The sequence below is a fragment of the Poecilia mexicana genome, unplaced genomic scaffold, assembly GCF_051168715.1.
Source record: "Poecilia mexicana isolate PSO_F unplaced genomic scaffold, ASM5116871v1 scaffold_14, whole genome shotgun sequence".
NCBI classification, from domain to species: Eukaryota; Metazoa; Chordata; class Actinopteri; order Cyprinodontiformes; family Poeciliidae; genus Poecilia; species Poecilia mexicana.
Window position 1 is genome coordinate 15,653,981 of NW_028263383.1, and position 23,473 is coordinate 15,677,453.

The following is a 23,473-nucleotide window of genomic DNA, read 5'->3' on the forward strand; positions in this document are numbered from 1 at the left end:
TCCGGAGTCTTTTCTTCTGCTACCCACAGTTGAACACAAACAGATTTTATCTACAGCGCCATCTACCCTACTGAAAGGCAAACTGCAGTTCCTTAACATAAGTAAAGCCTAAAGGCCAAAGGGATGCCACTCACGGCTGAACTCTCTGAAGATTGCTCTGACCCACATATTGACCCAAAAAGCTGTTTTGTTTCAGTAAAAATGTGTTAAAATTAACTCATCTGGAAATTTTTTATATCTATTCCTATTAGGATTATGATTTTTTTCTTATAGTACACAGCTTATAAAATCTGTTTAGCACCATTGCAGAGACATTAAAGTTGCAGTGATGTGAGCTTCCTTTCTGGTCCTCGTCAGCGTTACTGCAGCTGTATTTTTTAGCAGCTGCAGTGCGGCTTCGCTCTGCTGGAGAAGAAGACGACGACGACCAGGAACTGTTGTTTTCAGCCTATTTTAAAACCTTGAATTAGCCTTTCAGACTTGGATGAAACGTAACAAGAGATTTTTCCACTTCATCTGAAGGGTTCATTGCTAATGTTGGAACACGAGTTTGAAGCTCTGTGCCTGTTATTGAGATAAGTGGTACTTTTTTCTGATTAAGCTAAAGAAAAGTTCCACATTAAATCATCCATGACTTAATGAGTGCAGTTCTGCTCAGAGTGCATCACTGCTAAGCTGTGTAAGGTACCATGATACCTGACTTAAAGCTGCATGTTTTAGAACCACAGCTTTCACACTTTCTGTGTAATTAGTCCTCTCAAAATGTAAATGTGACACAAATTAGCAATTTTTAAGGCTGCATCGTGCTTTTCCTTCCGTTCTAGAGTTAAAACTAATCAGTATGGAACAGAGGATGTTATTGGGGTCTGTTATTTGTGTCAAAAACAATCTCCGCTCAACGGGAAAGTGGCTTTAAATTCAGCCCAGGGCAAAACTTAGTCTAACTGGGTCACAGCAGCAGAAACTGGGAGTTGAGCGTGTCACAAAAACTGCTTATTAAAAAGGAGGTCTAACCTAATACAACGACAACAAACAAAAAAAGGTGAAAAACAGATCATGCTATTTTATTCTGAGTTTTTATTTCCGTCTGTCAAAGTGACAGCAGCTCTCTGCAGCCTGTGCTGTGTAGGAACAGTGTGAACAGATCCAGATAAGAACATGTAGGCCAGACGCTAAGAAACGTGCGCAGACATCCCCGAAATCATCCAAACAAGAATATCTGCTCTAAGACAAAGGAAGGATAGATAACCGTATTGTTTCATCACCACCATCTTTCTGTCCAATTCAACGTTGGCTCCTTGTTTTCTCATTTCCCAGCTTTTATTAATTTTCCCTCTCTAAATTGGATAAAAACAGCTCCTGTTCTCTGCTCATTTTATTTGTTCCTGTAAAACAAATATTTCCTCCTGAGGCCTTGAAGGGAAACCTAGAAACCGCCAAGCTGGTGGCTGCAGAGCGCTGATTAGTCTAACTGATTAGCACTTGCCTCTAAACTCTGTGGACCCGCAGTTTGACCCAACATTCAGCGTCGCCTGGGGCGCAGGTTAGCCTCCTGTGCGTGAGCGTATACATACACACACACACACACACACACACACACACACACACACACACACACACACACACACACACACACACACACACACACACCATGGCTGTGCTCCTTAGCTAATTAAGATGAAAAAGGATGGGATCCATTACCAGGTATTTAGAGGTCGAGACCCAACGCTGACCAATTTATTCCCCCACTTTTCTCTCCCAATGGGCAAGCCTGATGGTGACTTGCCAGGAAAATGGAAACTCATGGACTTCTGCCCCGCTTGCCGAAGACCCCCTGGATACAGTGCAGAGAAGCCAAAACAAAAAAAGAAAGCCCCTCTAAATATGCTTTCTGTGGCCTCATTTGAGTTTTTGGGTCGGGGTTCAAACATTTTTTTCAGAGAGTAAGGAAGTCGACTTTCAGAGAGTAGGGCTGCAACTAATAATCATTTTAGTAATCGATTATTCTAACAATTTGCTAAAAATGGCCACATTCTACAGATTTTTCATTTAAAATCTGTAGAATGTGCATAAGAAATGCCAAATAGAAATATATTAAAAGATGGAAATAAACAATTTAGTTCATTTCTTCAAATAAGAAAACATGCATTATATTGCAACAGATGCAACAACAGCATTACTTTAGTAAATCTGAAGCAGGTGAAGCTGAAACTATGCCAGTTGAGGAGTTTTAGCTAAGACAGATTTACGGAATATATAATGCAAAATATCTATATTTTTGCACAGTTTTGACTTAGGCTAAATACTCCCATTAATGATTAATCGACCCATTCATCGCGATCGATACAAATAGTCGTTTCAGCCGTAGTTTCTGTTGGCTGTGGCTATCAGAGAGCAGTTCATGGATATGGCGGCGTTATCAACGTTGACAGCATTCAAACTCCACAAGCATTCAAACCTCTTGAACCTCACCGCTAACTTCAAAGTTTTTGGTATTTTTTGTGATTGGCCAACAGAAAGGAGTAAATATTTGTGTAAAATGAAAAACAATAGATTGTTTTTTTTCTTTGCTGTTTTGATTTATTGATTTATTTATTTTTCGCAATAAAAACCTGAGAAATGTGGTGTGCATGTGCATCAGGGGCATGCTTCTCATTAGCTGCAACAAGGAAGCTGGTTAAGAAAACCTGTTAGAAAATGTCTAATCTGGGATGGCATACGCTACATCTACAGCTCCAACTGAACGCGTTGGATCAAATCAGCTTCATGTTAGAGTGGCCTAGTAAAAGTCCAGAGCTGAGTAAAATTTGCATGACTTGAACGTGTCTCTGAATGTTCAAATCTTACCCCAAAATTGGTGGCTCTGCAACGTATTGATTCACCACACTTTTAAATATATATATTTTTAAGAAACTTCAAAAAAGGAATAAATGTTCTGCTTTTTTTCCCCTTTCTTTCAGTTAAAATAAACTTTTTGATATTAGATATCAAGACATATGCAGCTGTCTAAGCAGCTACATGTATGTAGGGGAAGTGTACAATAATTGCTTCATTCCCCACACGGTCCAGCTGAATTCCCCTTCGCTGAACTTCCCTCATACCACTGGCACTAATCTCTTCATCACTGGGACGAATTATGCCCGAACCTTTCAGGATGCTGAGAAAATAAACAAAGATGGAGTTAAACCAGATGGAATAAGACTCCATGTTCCTCTGATAGTTATCTGAATGCAGCCAAGGTGTGGATCAGGCTTTTCTTGTGCTTTCAATACAATGTTCTCTTAGTGTTTGAGTAAATATGCGAAGGTGAGATTCACACACATTCCCCCACACCTATCGCTGTGAGAGGTCAAAGCACACGGCCATCCGTCATGCTGTCAGGTGGAGGTGTCCCCGGGGGACGAGGGCCGCGCTGCGGGACGATCTGGAGACGCATCACAGGCAGCCGGCAGCTCGATCCGCAGAAACCCGTTTACTGACTTGATTGGTTTGTGAAGGGGGTGAGGGTGGGCTGGTCCCGGTGGAGAGAGGAATGAGGCTGTGGAGCAGAGGAGAGCAGCTGAGACCGACGGTCGGCACAGACGGAGATGAGAAACCAGAACAAAATGTCAGCGTGACGCAACGAAATCCTGTTTAGGTCTTCTCCTGTTCAACTTCTGACTGCCTTCCATCCATCCATCAGTCCGTCCATCCATCCGTCCGTCCGTCCGTCCGTCCGTCCGTCCATCCATCCATCCATCCATCCATCCTTCCTCATACCTTCACTGATTCTTCCCTCTTTCTGCTCCTTCCTTCCTGTCTCTGTTGTTGCAGCTTCCATATTTAATGTCACTGTGAAAATATTTGGCAGGAACTCTTCATCATGAACTTTAGTGTTTGCTCTTTAAATCTGACTTCAAAACGTTTGGAAGATTTAGGCAGGAGAGACCCGCCGCAGCTTCACTTTAAATCAAGTAGCAAAGCATGAAGCATTCAGATTGTATGTTTATCTCATGAACCTCGTCTCCCTCTCTCTCTCTGTTCTCCGATAGATTTGTACTGCACCCTGGAAGTGGACTCATTCGGTTACTTTGTGAGCAAGGCCAAGACCCGTGTCTTCAGAGACACCGCAGAGCCTCAGTGGAACGAAGTCAGTCGCCACCCGACAAGTCGCCGCGCCTCCTGTCCAGTCAGCTGTTTTAAATCTCCCTCTATCCCACCTGCGTCGTTTTCCAGGAATTTGAGATCGAGCTGGAGGGCTCCCAGTACCTGCGGATCCTGTGCTACGAGAAGTGTTTCGACAAAAGCATGCTCAACAAGGACGACAACGAGATCGTGGACAAGATCATGGGCAAAGGGCAGGTCCAGGTGAGGTCCGCCGGCCAGCCGGCCGCCGAACGAAAATACGTCACGTTTGTTCCCATTTTCTCTCCGTGTGAGTTGCTTTAATGAGCCGTCTAGCCTTTCTGTGAAGTAAAGTGGTTCTATGGTGGCGGCTTGTTATGAAAGTGGTTAGATTAACAGTCTGGGAGTAAATTTAAAGGGGGGTTTCCACTGTTTTGTTGGGAGGAATCTCTTTAAGTTCCATTTTAAAGTGGATTGGGTGGTTTCATTTTCTGCTTTGGTATCAATGTTGAGTTGATGGTCCGCCGAGGCGTCGTGTTTCCATTTTCCCTTGAAGTCACGGGAAATCAAATAAAGCTTGGCTCCTTCTGTAACTTTCCTGCAATTCAGCACAACTTTTACAGTGAGTTCTGCCGCAATTCAATCAGTACAGCCTCTCGGCATGAGGCCTCTGATGGATGGAAACGCTCCCGTCTTTCAGCGATGTCCCCGTTCTTCCTCCAAACTTGCACAGAAAGTGAGCGTGTGGCTGCTTATTTATAACCCTCCCTCTTCTGCTCTTCACATTTCAAAGGACGTATTCGTCGCTTTCAAGCCTTTTGCAGGGGATTTGTTTATGGCGTGCGGAGTCAACAGGTAAAAGTAGAATCCGTGACAAGGTTTTCCTTACAAGTGCCACACGTCGGATATCAAAGAAAGTGGGGCAAACATGAAACTTCTCCAAAATATCTTGTGCTCTTTGTTGTTTCTCCGCAAACCTGCTATAAATCTTTTTTTTTTAATCTTTTTTTTTAAAAACGACTTTGGATGGAAAATGTTGAACCCGCATGTTATTGTTCACATTCCTTATTTGTTACTGCAGCTTTCCATGCCTTCCCCTTTCAGTTTGAAGATTTATGCCCTTGAGTTTTGCCTTTGATTCCCTCTGAAAAACAAATGGAGTGACAGAAGCGCAGCACCAACCGTGCATCCTTCATGATCCACTCAGATCTCGCCGTGGTGTTTTTCTCCGTCTTTGCATCCACTCAGCTCGCTTCAGTCTAGCAGTTTAGCTCAAAGTAAGTGAATGATTTAGATAACCGGGATTAGTTGCTACATAAGGATCTACGCAAGTGTTCTGCTGCCTGTTAAGGTTTTTCCTCCAGGATTTCTTTCCTCCTGTATTTAGCTTTTAGCAGCTTTTATCTGACTACTGAAGAAAAGCATTGAAGCTACCATCACCGTATTTAAAGTGCACAATATCGACTCAATTGCAATTTAAAGTGACTAAGAGCTTTTAATATTCTATCACTTGTTTTTTTTTTTTCCAACTTATCTGTCACTGCACACAGCATGTTCAGTTATACAGTGTCCATAATATATTCAAGAACTCTTGCGTGTTTCTGTTATGGTAACAGCGTGTTTGTTATGCTAACAATTATTTTAGTAATCAATCATTCTGATGATTAATTTGGTAATAATTTTTTGACATATTCTGCAGATTCATACATCCACTTAAACCTTTTTTGTGCAAAATATAAAAAAAAAATATTTTCATATTTTTTTAAATAAGAAAATAAACATTTGTTGTTATTATTATTATTATTATTTGGATTAACTGATTAATAATTGGATAGCAAAAAGGTACTCAGAGTTTTTTTGTTTTTTTCTTTTGCAGAATTTCACATTTGAAGAGTTATTAAATGCAAAATGTATGTATTTATATTTTTTGGTGCAGCTTTCAGTAAATGACCTGAAAGCTTTTTGAGTCTCTTTACTCCAGTTAACAATTAATCGAGTACTAATTAAATTAATTGCTGATTATTCCAATAATCGATTAATCACAATTAATAGTTGTTTCTGTCAACAACTTTTTTCTTGTCCGTCTGAAACAGAGTAAATAGGGGTGAATAAGAAACAGCACTTTTTTTTCAGACCTTTCACTTAATTGTAGATAGACCTAACACTATAATTGTGTGTGGCTTTCTCTTAAAGTATTGTGTGAAATCTGAATATGACACATAAATGTTAAAGTGCTCAAATGTGGAAAAAGTTCAAAGGATAGGACTATTTTTACACCACAGAGTATGAGAAACTTCGATTGTATAGACCGCTACTGAAAAACCAAATTCCCTTTTCTTGGTTAAATGCAACAATCTCACCTTCAAATGAATCATGTTAGAAGATTTCATCTTTGATTTATAGCTGCACCGTATCCAACACCCTTAATGAAATGACTACCAGTCTGCGAGCCAAATGCTTCTGCTGCTGCTGCTGCTGCTGGGAATTTCCGCTTCCAGACGACACCAGCCAAGAAAACATAAAAATAAACCGGCCACATGTTCGCTGGCTCTGTGTTATTGAAGGCGATCGGAGAATGGCATGTACTTTGCGAAGCTCTCAGGAGGATAGAATAGTATAACGCACCGTCTGATTGCCCGGGAATGATCCACTGCACTGCAGCGACTTGTGTTTGTGGATGTTGCCATGAAATTGAATGAAGATGTTCTTTTATTTCAAAATAAAATCCTTAAGCTGCTTGGCTTCTTCGAGCCACAGGCTGTGTTAACACAAGCTTCAGAAAATGGAACAGCTTCATGGTGCCTTGCACAGGAAGGCATGTGAAGTGTCGAGACTCGCACCAGGACCTGAGCTTGTTGCTTTGTTGATGAAACAGAGTTTGGAAGGAGCCTTTAGTGTTTTGTTTTTCTCTCCAGAGGCCATCTGATTTATTTAACAAGCTTTGCAGAACACTGACTGACCGTAAATGGGCATAGTGGTCTGAGAGTTTTCCTCTCTCTCTCTTTCTCTTTTTTTTTTTGTAACCGCTGTTGAGAAAGTTGTGCACTAATGTCATCAGAGGATGCTTTAGTCACAGCCTCAGATCGTTCTAGTTGTGACAGTTTGCATTTGTAACTGTCTTCCGTTTTGTTTCTTCTCTTCTCTTTTCTTTAAAGTCTGTTCCTACAGTGAAAACATGGTGGTGGAAGCATCATGCTGGTGGAGACGCTTTTTTTTTTTAGCTTTCTTTTTGGGTTTAGCTTCTCAGAGACTTCAGACTGAGGCAAAGGATGTTTACACACCTGATAGTTTTTGATAGACTCGGCTTGATTGGGGACCAAAGTTGCAACATTTGTCCCATTTTTAGCTGCGGTTCTCTTTGACACTGCGCTGCGTTAAACGAACCAAACACTTTTGAAAAATCTCTCTCACCAGTAGTGGCGCTGCAGCAAGAACCACTGAAGGAAATTACACAAAAACCTCTAAAGACAGAGGTTTTCTTCTTCTTCTATAAACAAAAGCGTTTACATTTTAGCGGCTCTAAAATGTCTGCTTTGTCTTCGTTAAAAGACCACAAGTCATTCCTCCTATTTCTGTGGTCGCATTTACCCAGAATGCCCTGTGCTGTAGTCCTGCTTCCTGCTTTTGGACGTGGCATATTTTCTTTGATGTGAGTTCATCCAGCCACATTTGTGGGAGGAGAGAAATCCTTAAAGGTTAGACAACACCTGTGTGTGCTTCATGGAGAGCCCTAACCACACGAGGAATTCGAGCATTTATTTCTCACCATGAAGCTGTCTGACAGCCTCAAACCAAACCAGATAACCTCTGACCTTTGAGGTCATGTCGCTAATCCTCAATCACATGGCGACAGAGTCAGGCTTACTCTCCTCTGGTCTTTCAATAAAATGGATTCTCAATAGGAGCTTGGAAAAGCTTTGTCTCCAAACTCTTCATATGACCAGTGTGGGCAAGATGGACTTAAACGTCATTAACTTGAACTTATCAATTAAAAAATCTGAATTCTTGCAAGAAATTCATCACAGTAAATGTATTTATTTATTTCGAGCAGGTGATGGAGTCAAAACAGAAGGAAAAAAAATATATCTTGACATAATCTGTTTAAAAAGGTAGAAGATATGAGATCTGATGGTTTCCTCCCCCTCTCACACTCATCAAAATATACAATCATTTCAATCTCCCCAGACCAAAGAAACCCTTAAAGTGCTCTAACATCAAATGGCACTTAAATCTCTCATAACTGAATATACAGTCGTTTAGCACATTTTGTTTTTATAACATCTCAAATATTTTTGCTGTTTGTCTACTTGTTGGCTGAAATAGATGGTGGGAACTTAATCTAGCTTTGAATTTGTTTTACTGAAAAGCAGAAACACTTGTCTTCAGAGGGCTGGTTATATAACTGTTTAGGTGAACAAACGTGATGCTTTGCCCAGTAGAAATGCATCATAATCACGCAGCTTCAGCAAATCTTTGAGCTGGTAAACCAAACCTGCCCTCAAACCAGCATCTCAGTTCTTGAGGCTCAGGAGTTTTATGACCAAAGTCACTCTAATCGTTAGGAAGTTTTCTTCTAAGACGAGGCAATGGCTTCGCCGGGGAAATCCTTCAGATAAATAAATCCCTTAGGCGATCCTGACAGACGCCACATTGTGCCGTTTGGACTGAACGTTCTGTTCTCCGCGCTGTTTGTGGAAAACGTCTGTGTATCCCCGTTTTTGTTCCGTCGTGCGTTGCTGCAGCTTACATTTCATTATGCGGGATCTCCTGTGGAGTTGGGTCCCCGGCAGAGGGACACCACCTCACCCAGCGGAGCCTGGGGGCCTCGGCGAGGTGTAACCTGATAGTCCTGAGCAGCTTCCCAGAAATAACGAGAGCCAGAAAAGTTGGATTACGGTCGCAAACAGACAAAAGGGCGATAAAGTTGTTTGTCTCTGAGAGCTCTAACCTTTCTCTCTCTCTCTCTCTCTCCCTGAAACTTGCAGTGGTGGACAGGGCTACATGCATTAGCTCGGCGTTGCAGTAATGCGAAGCTGTGGGTGCTGAGGGGTTGTAAAGTTTGAGGCGAGCACTTTCATTTCCACTTTAGAGAGGAGGGCTCCTATATTGCTACATGGGGGCATTAAATGCAAAGTTTGGCTTACTGTACGGAGGGGTTTTATTGGGGTGGAAATGCAGCTGCTGGGAAAGGGAGCAGGGGCGATCATCTGGAGAATTCACTTTAAAACTAAACGTACCAGCCAGGACGTCTAATTACGATCTGATTGCACTCATTAGAAATTTGTGGCGGAGTTCTGGTCTCTGGTTTATCTGCAAAATAGGAAGATACGAGGACCGCATTCATTTAGGAGATTATTCCAACCGCCCTACTGTGAGGGGTCGCTAATCATTCATACTGGGAGCAGATTAATACTGAGATGGCACTTGAAACTGACATTAGCATCTTGCGTTGGCGATTAGCACAATTAGTGTTGCTAAACAGCAGCATCAATGTGCGTATTACAAAGAGAGTAGATTTAGAGGAGGCTGGCGAAATTTGCAAAGCCTTTCATGTTTACTGACGAAGTACGTAGACGTCGACACAGCAGCACGTTGTTTACAGATGGAGTTGATTATGGATCGATTTTTAAAGTTCATACATTAATGAAAGCCTGTGGTCACAAGATCATAATACGAAGGAAGCTGATAAAAAAGAAAACAACTAATAGCAACGGCGTTTCGTGGATCATTGACTCCAATTTGGTTGCGAGTCAGAACCAACAGTGGGCAGATTGTGGTGCGGTGCGATTCACTGACAGACATTCTCCATTAAATTAATCATAATTTTCTGTCATTGCTTACGTCCTGGTGTACCACATCACCAGGTGCAGAATTGAAACGCATATTTCACGCCAATGACATAAAAGTCGGATAAAATGCGGCATTTTTTTGGGGGGGTGAATAGATCAGAATTGGGCCATTCAGAGTGCAGTAAAAAAAAAAAACGGTTGCATACGGGCAAAAAAAGCTAATTTGAGTTGCATTTCCATGCTGTGTGAATGTAGCCAGTAGCTCCTTTACATCTTTGTGCTTTTTCTGTCTTCATTTTAACGCCTCACTGAAACAAAAAAATAAAATCAGTCTTCCTGATGCAGAAATCAGATGATCACCGGCTGATTTCTGCATCTTTTCCTCTGGTCTAGTGAAACACTGCGCCAACATCAGGCAGGCAGGGCAGTGAAATTCAGTCATTAACCCAGCAGAAAATGCTGTTTTCATGGAATTTATGCCTAAAACTCTCAACCGTTCTTTCTTTTTTTAATATATGTCACTTTTGTTAAAAATGTCTTCCCCTCGGGACTTGCGGAGTTGTGGCATCTCCTGCTGTGTTTGTTTTGAGCACAGAATTGGGGTGATTTTAAAGAGTGTGTGTGTGTTTGTGTCATGCTTCAGTGTGTAAGTATTGATATAAATTAGCAACTAATACATGGAGTCATTTATTTTGTATCCGCTCGCCTCCTCCGCCCCCCGTCGTTCGACGCCGCGATCCGTCATGTTCCCACCCTACACGCCCCCTGCGGTCATACACACGCAATCTTACACACAGCTGTCAACAACACTAACAGATGGTGCTCTGCTCTTGTGCTCTGCTGCTCGGGGGACAAACCATAGGCTCGCGCGCACACACACAACTGGGTGATGGGGGGCTGATCTGATGATATCAATTACCAGCAGTAATACTCGGTGTTTATTAGCTCAGGCCTCTCGTTTGGCGAGATGTGTGTGTTGGAGCTTTAGCTACCAGGGTTGTGGACATTCATTTGAAATGGCCAATAATAAGACAAACTAAAGCATTATTTCTTCGTATCGAGCCTTTAATTTCTTTAACCGTTTTCCTGCGATGTGCAGTTTTCCTCAGCAACTATGTTTTTTAATTAGCCTCGTCTTTCACGCTCCTCCTGTTGCAGCATATGGCATTTTTTCCTTATTGATGAGGAGTCCCAATTAAGCCGGCTTCCTCATCAGTGGATCCTTGATCAGTGAAGCTGATAGCAGTGTCTTGATGGATCTCGATGATTTCCTTGTCATAATCCAACAGAGGGGTTCATCCATCACAACTCTGTAGCCTTTTTGTCCCCGTTACAAACCTAACAACGCCTCCCCACCCCACCCCCGCCTCGCTTCAGGGAATACGCTCACTCTAACGAACTATATTCAAACAGTTCATGCCAAACATCAGATAAGCTTGTTTTTTTCCTTGTCAACAGATGAGCTTTGGCTGCTGACCTGTCTAAGCTAGCTGCTATGTTACACAAAGACAAAGCACACATGATTTCATCATTTTTGTTTTGTTTGGATAGTTTTGATCTGATGGTCTGATGCTGCAAAATGTAAACAATTTTAAGTGAAACAATTCTGGAAATCTTTTGCTCATCTTTTAAGTCATTATTATATGTGTGTTTTCTAAAAAGAAGCCCTTTAATTGAGTCTTTTATAAGCCAACTTTATTCATAAAGCACCTCAAAGAGCTGCACAAGACGAGTAAAATTAAGCTGCAAGCAGCAAGAGCTAAATGAAAACATTCCCAGTGATATTGTGACATAAAAGCCTGACAGGAAAAAGGTTTTCAACTGGGTTTTACGGGCCTCTGCAGTCAGCAAAACAAAGTCTAAAGAGTCTCACAGCTTTGGAGCAACAGTTGGCTATTAACTTTTTACATAGAAAGACTGAGAACAGAAAAGTTAATGTTCTTTTAACTTTAAAAAAGAACAAATGAAATTTAAAGTCCGTTTCTGACATTGAATTGTCAGGATTTAATGGGCCCGATACTGAACCTTGTGGGACCCCAACATGTTCCACAATATGGAATCAGAGACAGAGTTGGGGAACTTGCTTGGAGGCTAATTCACCCAAACTACTGAGGAAGGATTGCATTTAATTAAAATACACTAATGGTTTTGATTTAATATGGCTGGTTTGACACAAAGGTATAGAAAACCAAAGGCTGTGTCTACATTCCAAGCCATAAATAAAAATCTGAATATGTTCAAATCAGTCTTGGCAAGTCGCAGCTTTACATTACCAGAGATCGGCCATAGAATACATTCTCAGCAGTGACTGCTATGCTGCCAACGATAAGAAAATGTCCAACTAAATCCAGAATCCAGCCTGTAACAAGTTCACAAATCCCCAAACTGCTGCTGGCCTCTGTACAACTCGGAGGCGTTAGACATGCTTCTGCTTCAGCAGAGATGAACGATGCACTGTGACCCGTGTAGGAAGAGTTAAGCTGAGAAGCTTTTTTGATGCGTCCACCCAAGTGACAGAACAAAAGCACGATGTAAAAAGGTCACTAAAAGGCCGAAGGACCTCAACGGGACGTCCTCCATAATGTCATCTGTCCCTTATCTCACCCTTTCTTTCTTTCTTTCTTTCTTTCTTTATAAAACCACCACTACAGAAAATAACTATGAAGTCTAAGGAAGTCCATCTTGCTAATCAGTCCTCATTATAAGATTACATAATCCTTCAGGAAAGTCTAATGGATACACAACAGATGTATGATTTCCTACCAGAAACATTGCACATGTGGCACATGTGGAGCAGGCGGTGGGAGGGAAACAAAGAAGTCGGATCTGGGAGGGGGGGAGAAGAGAATAGGAATGAAAGCCCCAGATGGTGGCCAATTATGAGATGCTGGGAGTTAAAGTGAGAACAAAGGAGCTCATCACAGCCTGAGAAATGAAATGCTCTCCAGAGAGGGACGCCATGAATCTGGGTGTGCACTTACCACCACCCGTTTGTCACATGGAAGAGTCAGAGTTCAGACATAATTGCCTGAAGGGGGGTTTTCAGATGCTTGAACAGTGAACTGCATCCAGATATAATTGATAGGTGAACAAGAGAGGCTCTCAGTGTGACTAAAAGAGCTTCAGGTTTTTTTGTGTGTGTTGATGCCCGTCGGGATCCGCTAGCTGTTTCTGAAGTGCTTTTCTTTATTGTCTCACTTTTGTCATTTTTAACTTTCTTACCCAGATTTCCCAAACAAAGCCGTTCCTCTGCAAACAAAGAAAGGAATAACAGACAATGCATGTCAGTCTAATAATAATTTGTTCCATTTGACCATGTCCTCTGCGACAGCTTTTCTCGCTTTGTAACCTGTGACTTTGGGGGAGAAAAAAAACAAAAACACTCCAGTTCAAGATCTTCTTCTCCTCTTGTTATTCCTCACACAAACTCATTCCTCGGCTGTCCTCAAGCTGCACAGTTATTGACAACAGATGACAAAAGAATCACCTCGTCTTTTCTCATCGCAGTCCCAGTTTGACTCTCAGAGGGACAAAGCTCATTTCATGCTGCAAACTGTCTGCCAGGACATTGTGAAGCTCCGTCCCATGGATTATCAGAGATTCTCCACAGCTCTGGCTCTGTTAAATCCCTCTTTGGTCAACACCCAGTTCTGCTTTGAGACCGGACCTTGGATCTATTACTACATCTACCTGGAGTTAATAGTTAGAGTTAAAGTTGATGTTGGATCAATGCATAAAATCAAGATTGATTGGATAAAGATTTTGAAATGGTAAAAAATAATCCCAACAATAAGCAGAGTTTTGAGGAAGTGTTTAAACATCATTTAATTGGAATTTACTGTGACAACGAGAAATCAGAATTCCTGTCACGACAAGAAATTTATGATGATAAATAGGACTGTTGTAAAAGAATATTTTAGTAATCGAGTGCTCTATAGATCATTCCAGCGCTCTTCTTACCGTTCGCTCTTGTACTCCCAGCATCGCGCCACACAATTTAACAATGCTTATCTGTCCCCCAAAACCGGACAAATCTGGGAAAATTCAACACCTGCTTCTGACTTTGCACAACCTAATACTAAGAAAAAACAAGGTTGGCGTGTTTTTCACCCAGTGTTCACATAAAATCACCAATAGTGGCTAATCTAACTAAAAACTTTTCAGTCTCCTTGTAGAAATGCTGATCACAGCCTCTGTTTACATGATGGAAATATAAAAAAATATAATATATATGTGGATTAATTTAAGCAAGAGGGGCTTTACACTAGCTGTTGTAATTATGACTTATTTTTTATTTTTTCATTTCAAGGACAGATCTCTGTGGTAAACAGAAACGAGTTTCCAGTAAAGAGCAGATTTACATAAACAGCCCTGAGTGTCTCGCTGCCTTCTCTTTCCATAATCAGATTTCACATTACTTGCAGATTCTGGTCTCCACCACCAGCTTCAACTTGTTGTTTTTTCTTCTATTCCACCAAAACCCCAGTGGGACCAGAATACTTTCTTCCTCTTCCTCGTGTTGTTTTTGGCAACCTCCTGGCCAGTATTAAAGTAAGTGTGCCTTGGAGATGCGCTGTGTCCATGCTCCGAGAGCCTGGTCTGTCTTTTAAAGTGGTAAGCCAGCAGATCAGAGCCGTTCCTGGAGGAGTTGACATTTGTTCTTCAACTCTTTGTGAACCCCCCCACACACACACGCACACACACACACACACACACACACACACACACACACACACACACACAGACTACCTTGCAGAATGTGATGTGAAGCTTTTAACCAGTCACCACATTGTTCTGGTGATGTGTTCAGTCGTTTGTGGTTCCACACATCATCGTGTTGGAAAGGTGATCCTTTCTGAAGTCTGTTTTTGGGGATGTGATGGAAAGGACACCACAAAGTATCAGCCATACACCGTGAATGTTAAAAAATTAACTAAAAATTGTATTCTATTTTATTGCAGCTATATTGTGCTTTTAAGAAAATTACTTCGATAAATAAACTTCCCCGTCTTCAGCAATGTTTTGCAGTGCATACCCTTTATTTTTTGGGAAGCCAGAGTCACCTACAAAACATGACATATAAAACTTGTAAAGTAATCTTGAGTCATAATATTTAAGAGTGGTCACGGTACATTTTATGACTCCTTGCATCTCGACTGCTGAGGAACATTTTTTTGCTGAATGTTTCCCCAGAAGCCTCACTAAGAATTTACCAGGTAGTGCAGTGTGTCAGCGGGGTTACCGACATCCCACATCCCCCTACAGCCTTGATGAAATCTACAGCAGTTCGGATGTTACGACAGGGCGTCGCAATAGCTTGAACACCATAGCAGATTCTAATATTATCCATGTTCATGGTAGAAAGAAAGTGCATCCTCTATTAACTCCAACTACATGATCTGACCTACAACTCTGTTCAAATAAATCACACTGCACCATGCCATTATTTATTAAAGATGTTGCCAAAATGGAAAAGTTTATGACAACCTAAGTTGGCCCCGAAAGCCTTAAACATTAAGATGCCTCTTCGAGCATTTTCCCCAATTATTCTTAATACAGTTTTTTCTTCCTTTAGGTTATTTAAGGTCTGAAAACACAGTATACATGTGTCAGATTTGTCATTTTCTGCAAATAAATGGTCAAAATGACTATTTTATCTTCAGTTAAAAAATATTTAGTCAAAAGTGTGTAGAAAAATTCAGGATGTAATACTTGTTGTTTTCCTGTACTGTAAAATATTACATGCTGCTGATTTGAATAAATAGACTGATGACTGATTGGTATCCTAGACACAGAATCCTAATTGAGACATGCCGAGTTAAAATATAAAGATGTATCATACTAAGGTTTCTTAATGCCTGGATCAATATATCTGATGTTCTACGATATATTGAGAATTTCTGGAAGTCTAATTCTCCAATAAGACCGTTTATTTGAAATGCGAGTTTCTTAGATCTCGTCTTTTTGTTCTCCACCATACGACTATGAAACAGTGAGGTTCTTAATCAGTTACTGCAAAGCTTATTTCTGTGTTACTCTGTGGATAACTCCAGTGTTCATAAGCCCCCAGCCTTAAGCACGAACTCATGATAACTCCACAGGACAGAGAGAACAAAGTACAGACAGAGATCAACCGACTGCTCATTAGTAATATTTCCCAGGCTTTTAAGGCTCTTTAATTGAAGCCCCAAAGCCCTAAAATACAGTTTTTAGTCTCTTGACCCGACATTGACATTTAACCCTAGTGTGAGAAGAGGTTGATGCTTAGTTGTGCTATTTTAATTTGACATTTTGAAGGCCCAGTGTATATTGCACCACTAATAAAATACTTTGTTTACAGACTCTATAGTTCCAGTGATTGTTTAAGATCTCTGAATTCATGTTATTGTTGTTCCTCAGAGTTATTGCTGAGGGTACGATCCCAATTGACATCAAGCCGTTCATATGGCAGAAACTGTGAGCTGTGCCAGCCGTTTGATCCTGATTTATTACTTCCTGTCCCGAGGCAGGAGGGAGGGAGAAGGCCTGTTTCCTGTCCAACTGTGCAGACGTTAAGAACTGGTACTGGTTTTCTAATCACTAAAGCTTGCATAAAATTATCTGGTCTGTTTCTAACTAAGGAATGTGAAAGCTACGTAGAATTACCAATATTTGGTTCCTATCAAATGTAGTCCTCCTCTTAGTACGTGTGGTTGTGATGTTATGTGAGAGACCATTTTACAGCCAGCTCTACGCTTAAATTGTTTAGATCAAAGTCAATTCATGTGTTAGAAAAGCTTTATTTAGAATGGAGTCCTGTTTGTGAAGTTAGGGACCACAGCCGCTCACAAATAACTCAAATCTGCAAAGACTTGAGATCCAGTATAAGAACTCTCATAACTTTCTATGGCTAAAACTCCAAATATACCTTTAAAATGCATTAATACACAATTTATTAATGCATTTTATTAATGCATTAATAAAATGCATCAATCTACACTGCAAAAACACAAAATCTTACCAAGTGTTTTTGGTCTGGTTTCTAGCGCAAATAGTTTAATATAGATGCAATAAGACAAAACTAGCTTATAAGTAACTTTTCAAGAAGATATTGGAGCTTATTTTAAGTAAATAACTTCGTAGTATATGCTTGTTGTCATTTCATCAATATTAAGGAATTATTGACTTAAAACAAGCTCCTATATCATGTTACTTGTAAAACAAGCTCCTATATCATGTTACTTGTAAAACAAGCTCCTATATCATGTTACTTGTAAAACAAGCTCCTATATCATGTTACTTGTAAAACAAGCTCCTATATCATGTTACTTGTAAGTTAGTTTTGTCTTATTTCACTTGTACTGAGATATTTGCACTAGAAACTAGACCAAAAATACTTGGTAAGATTTTGTGTTTTTGCAGCGGATGGTCTCTGGGGAACAGCCAATCAGCACCATGGAGAGTAAAAGATGCTCCAGGATTGGCTGCTTTTGGAAAAGCCAGCCACTGGTCTTTCAAGTATCATTATCTGTAGGTAATTCAGCTTCCCAATCTTTTGAATATTTTAGAAATTCTCTATGAAAATATCTGCAAATGATCGAGTTTTCTCACGTTCTACAGAAAAATCCGTGAATAGATAGTGGTCCACCTTCAACTGTATAATTACATACCATTTTGTGTTGGTTTATCTCAAAACCTCCTTATAAGACACATTAAAGTTTAAGGTGATGAAATAAATACTTAAGTAAGGCATTAGAACGGCACTTCTTTAAAGCTGCTTTGGCATTTTGCTAAACACTTCCATAGATATTATTCGAAGTCATTCCGTGTGACCTTTATTTACATTGCGAGAGCTCAGTTTTTGGCTCAGTGATGATGAAAAGGTTAATGGGAGCTGCTCAAGTCTCTTCAGACTTGGAGTGAGGATCCAAGTTCAAGTTAGCAGTGAGGTCATGCAGCTGCACCACATCCACCCTTGGTGCTGACAAGTCAGGGATCAAAGCAATTACACTTGATCTTCTTCAACATTACCAGCTCTGCCGAAACATTCTCTCTCTCTCTCTCTGCCTCTCTTTCTTCGGAAAATATAACCCGTTAAAATGGCCTCTTCACTCCAGCTTTGATGCGAACTGCTGAAACGAAGCACGTAAAACGACCTTGGACACCAGCGCAGTTATCTGCAGCTCGTCGTGTTCCTCGGATGATGAATTGTTCCGCTCGAAAGCAGCCTGTTGCATAACCGGCGTGTCGTGAATTCATCTGAGCAACCCGTTTTTTTAGTGGCTTTATTTTCCAAACCTGTCCCTGGCAGAACGCTGGAACGCATTGATCTGGTGGTGGGCGCCGGCTCGAGCGCGTACCTCTTCCCTCTGGTCTCCGGGCTCGCGTGGGTGTTTTGTGAAGGCGGGCACCTCAAAAGTCAATGTCTCGCAGTCGCAAATTGTTTGAATTATGCAATGTATGTTGTGTAATAGCCGGGAGAGGGATGTGTAACTCGCGTGTGGGTTCCAGGAGTCGGGGGGGGGGGGGGGGTGCGGGGGGAGATTTGTTTGGGTTGATAGCATCTCTTTCTCTTTGCGTCGTCTCCTCTTCCTCCCATACGAACAAATAATGTTTCACTTAAACCTCACTAATCCTGCTACCTGGCATTAATCATTAGCAGGAAGCAGTTCAGTTTGGTTTCAGATTCGTCTCATTTTTGTGTGATTTACAGGAAGAGAAAAAGGAGGAGGACTGAGATCAATGCACAGTAGAGAAGAAGAAGAAGTCGAGAGAAGACTTGGAGTCAGAATAGTGAGAGAGAAAATGTTAAGCTCCTCTTTCAATCATTGCTGGGTGCTAAAGCTGAGGGTTTTATCGATTAAGCGATTGATTTTTCCACTGACACGTTAATGGATTGTTCACCTGCAAATGAGGTTTGACGGCAAAGTGATTTATTTTTTTCAAGGGCCTTTGTTTTTATTGGATACAGTGAGGAGGAGCGGGGGTAGAGGGGAGGATGGATGTTTCCGTGACTGGATCGCTGACCTGGTTTCACTGGAACACAAAAACGTTAGCGCTTATAAAACTATTCAGGACTTTTGGGGATTTCAAACACCGTTATGGTTTGGTTTTGATTTGTTTGGAAGCACAATGTTCTGACTGAGTTTTATGTTGGAAAAACCCATGTGGGGGAAAATTTTAAGATTTAAGCATTCACGTGCTTGTAGGCCAGTAAATTACACCTTTTTGTCATTTATATCAGACAAAACAAGCATAACAAACTGATGTCTGCTTGTTAATTAGTAATTCTTGACTAACCACCTCAGCCTTGCACAAAAATGTATTGGAAAATCAGGAGATTTTTTTGAAATTGCCATGTTTCCATCGAGCACATTTAGTTTTGTAATTCCAATTTGCGTAATTTTATGGTCGATGGAAACACAGGTAGTAAGTATTTCCAAACGGATCGATTTGCCTTGTTATTGAGTGATAAATGTACCAGCCTTCGCTTATCAAGCTGAAAGACAGAGTGCAGCAACAAGTGTGGGAGGGGCCACCCTGGCACTTTCTCAGGCATCATATTAGACAAACTTTGTACCTTAGCAACACTTTGTTGAAATAATTGGTTATATCTTGTTTGGAGGTTTGGAGGCAAACTAAAGCCTCAAAAATATTAAAGAATGTACGTTTTGAGTCCTGAGCTGAACCCTAATGAAAGCTGCTCAGTTATGCTTGTAGGCATTTTGCTTAGCTCTGAGGAAGCCTAGCAGCTCCGGTCTGTCTGCTCAGCGCCTCCTCTCGATTACTCACATGACTTCCTAGAAAGCCAAAGTGACTCTGCGTTGTCGTCGCCTTGAAATATTTAGACCATCCTACTTTTCTCTCTCACACTACTTCTTCTATGTTCCCAAGTTGCATAACCCCATCTCATGTCGTGTCACTCATGATCATGCTGTCACTTTTTCTTCTCTTAGTCCCACCGTGGCCCACCCCCTTCCTCTCGTGTAATCTTCCAGGTGGCTGCGTCCAGTCAGCACACTTAAGATAAATTATTCAAGCAGGTCAGCAGCAGCTAAGTCTTTTGAGGCTGCACTCTCTTCATCCCTGGAACTGGGTCACGATCCTTAGATGTAACGAAACCTCGTCCCGGTTTGTGATTGTGTTTAGTTTGTTTACATTACATGATGTTTTAAAGAATCACATAGATTGCATTCACAGGGTTCACACAATTGAGGCTGAATTAAGATTTTGTTGGTTTTTTTTGCACGATCATTCATACTAATAGTTAAATATTTAAATGCGACTGCATTCAGATTCGTGTAAGATTTAGTACAACATTTGAAAGTGGCGCAGATAAGATTTTTTTTCTACCTATTTAATCAGAGTAGACTACTCATCACTGTGTTGTTCTCATTGATAAAGCATTACAAATATTTATATGAATTAGATGCATAGAGAAGTTGCCTGTTTTTTTGCTGCAGATGACATCACTCTTCAGTGTGGATCCTACTACTGAGTGAATAATTGTCAATGCCAGTGATGTATGTTACAGCAAAGTCGGAAGAGTTAGAAATAAGGTATTTTGAAATAGTTATATTTTCTATTACATGTCTACGGTTTGTTCAGACTGAGAGAGCGAGATTCTCAGCTGATAACAAGAAGGCTAAAACAAATTACAGCATCATCTGTCAGTATTAAATTTATTACATTACAAATCACCAATTAAGAATATGTTAAAGACGAAGCTTTCTGTTTATAAAATGACATCAGTTTGATGGAACTTTTCAGGACGCTCATGAAATCAGTCATTTCCATTCACACACGCTGATGATGGCAAGCTACTGGATTGTAGCCACAGCTGCCCCAAAGCAGTCTGACAGAAACGAGGCTGCTATTTTGTGCCATTAGTCCTTAAAGCTAGATAACTCACATTCTGTGAGTCATTTTAAATCATGCCGTAGTCATGATTTAAAATATTCCATTCTGATTCAGGACCTCAACAGTCACAGGGCGACTCTGTATCTGTAAGAACCTTTTTATATCGCACTCTAAAACAAAGTAGATCCTGTTAAAGAGTTATTCCATCTCTGACATACAGTTTATGTAAAATGATGTCATACGATGAGGATCATGTCCACTGGTGTTGCACTGAGTTTAATTCAAGGTCAACTTAAAGTTGTAGTTCTGCTCTGACAAGAGAACTGACTGTATTTTTGTTTGTCTCGTGCTCATAATGGCGTCTTTTCTAGCACACTGCCACTCAGCCTGAGAGCCACACAGTTTGCTTTCCGTGCTAACTCGGGATCTAATCTTGCCTTCCTCCCACCCCTGACACTATTTTGTTTTTTATTTTCTTCTCAACTGAAAATATTCTGGAAAAGACTTTCTTGCAGATGCTGTGTCTGACTTTTCTACAGGGTGAAATAAATGGAACAAATCTCACCCTTCTTGTTCGAGGAAACAGTCTTAAATCAAGATAAATATCACACAAGTATAAAATAAATAACAGAATCATTAAATGCACTTAACAGTACTGATGAATGGCTTAAAAGTCGTCGCTGTTAAAACAAACAGCTTCGGGTGTGCAGAGCGTGACCTCATTGTATAAACTGGGTTTTGTCATGCAGAACCCTGCAGCATTGCTCCTCTCACTGCTTGCTGTTGCATCAGGGTGCTTCTCAGCCTCTTTTCTTTTTTTTTTCTTATCTCCTTCAGTCTATTTCACAGCTTTCATTAAACCATATTCACAAACCCCCCCAAAACAAGAGAGAAACATTGCAGAAAAGTTTTATCTTCTCAAGTGGATTTTGAAGTGGATTTTAAATACCTTGTATTCTTTGACATCTTTTAGCGCTCTTTGCACTCTCTGCCCGTGTTCATCACAGCCACACCCAACAACGGCTTCTCTTTACTCGTTTCCCCCCTCCTCCCCATCTCCTTACTTCCCCCTCAGCCTCCTTCTCCACTTTTGTTCTAATGTGCTTAATAAATGATGGAGCGGTTTATCAGAGGAGGATGCTCCCAGTGGCCAGGATGAAAGAGAAGCAGGAATAATCTTTAAAGCACCCCAAGGCTGTCAATTCCCACCCTGCCAAACCTTCCCCCCTCCTCCTTCTGCACTCGCATTTAGCACTCTCGCTGCACCCTGAAAGATCCTCCCTCGAAAGCCCTCCCGACACACAGACCCCTCTCTCTCTCTCTTTTTTTTTTAACTCTTTCTCCCCTGCTTTCCTCTAAAGCTCCTGCAAAGGCAGCAGAAACAGATCAAAGAGCAGCAGTGGGTCATCCCCTGAACATGTTTATACAGATCAATCGGCTTTAACCTGATTGAGTGATGCGCTCAGAGTCGGGTTTGCAGCATTCACTCTCAGCCAATCCCTGTCCTCCTCGAGATGCACTTGATTACCATGAAGCGCTTTGTCTTCAGTGATGAGTATATCAAACACGCCTGAGGCATCTTCCTGTTTCTTTCCAATTTTGTCGTTTTTCAGTCCTATGGTCCCAAATGATTGTCTTTGTTCCCAGATACCTTCTTAAGGGATTTACGAGGACGAATGAACCCAAGAATATAAATGGATACTTATGTGTTCAGCAATAACTGGGAGTCACATATGACAACCTATGAAGTCAGAAGTCTATATTGGTCTTTTTCTGCTTTAGGTCAAGTCACCCTTCCGCCAATTTATATCCCAATTTTGTACCTAAACATGGATATTTTGTTTCTTTCTACTTCCGTTTTGTTCCAGTTTACAAACTATTTCATTCCCATTTACTTGAACCATTGCATACCAGCTCTCATCAAGTTATCACTTTGTTTTGGTTCTATTTACCCAGAATGCCCTCCACTATAATCCACTTCCTGCTTTTGGATTGGTCTTTGGTCTATGTTGCATTCACACTCAGGCTGCACCAGAGTTCACTTCAGACAAACCGAGAGTTGGTAGATGGACCAGAGTTCACTTTTTTGGTCCAGATTAGAGTTTGCTTTCCCCAAATGAATCGGACTTATTTGACAAACAAGCTAGAGTTGGATTAAAGTGGACTGAGCAGGGCTGGTGTGAAAGCACCTCACTGGGCAAAATACCCAGCACCTTTCTGGATAACAAACCCAAAACGTCACAAAATGACTTATTTTGCCTATACTGAGCGCAAATGCTGTGTTGGTAGAAATTGAAAAAAGAAAAAAAAAGGGTTCAGAATGAAGTCATCAGAAAAATGCCATTTGGCTTCAAAAGAAAAATCCATACAAATCCAATCTTAGAGGCTGTGAAGAGTTCAAAGCGTTCTGTATTAAAAGCACAGTGAGACACATTGAGAGTATGAAATTCTCATCTTGCATTTTGCTAGTTTCTGGTAACGTCTCCTCACTTAGACCTTAACTTTTAAATTCACATTTTTCTTTTAGTTATTACTCGCATGATGATCTTATGGATTTCTAATTTTATTCAGGAGTAGAAAAAGTGGTTTTGCTGTATTCAGCTGTAAAAATGTTTCACCTAAGAAAGCACTTCATGCACACCAGGACTACATATACAAAGACAGAATGACCCCAGCTGAGAACTGGATTTGTACCCAGAACAATTGCTCAGAACCATAAAGCGCTCTGTTTTCTTTGAAAG

The 23,473-nt window shown here is 40.9% G+C and overlaps 1 protein-coding gene across 3 annotated transcripts in view; it reads left to right on the top strand.

Moving 5' to 3' along the window:
• The window catches only part of abr (ABR activator of RhoGEF and GTPase), a 127,030-nt gene that overhangs the window by 83,829 nt on the left and 19,728 nt on the right, over positions 1 to 23,473 (top strand). For all 3 annotated transcript variants that reach the window (XM_088012263.1, XM_088012264.1, XM_088012265.1), the window contains 2 exons: positions 4,032 to 4,129; positions 4,216 to 4,347. In XM_088012263.1, coding sequence (XP_087868389.1) covers positions 4,032 to 4,129; positions 4,216 to 4,347 — 230 coding nt within the window. The remainder of the gene's footprint in view (positions 1 to 4,031; positions 4,130 to 4,215; positions 4,348 to 23,473) is intronic.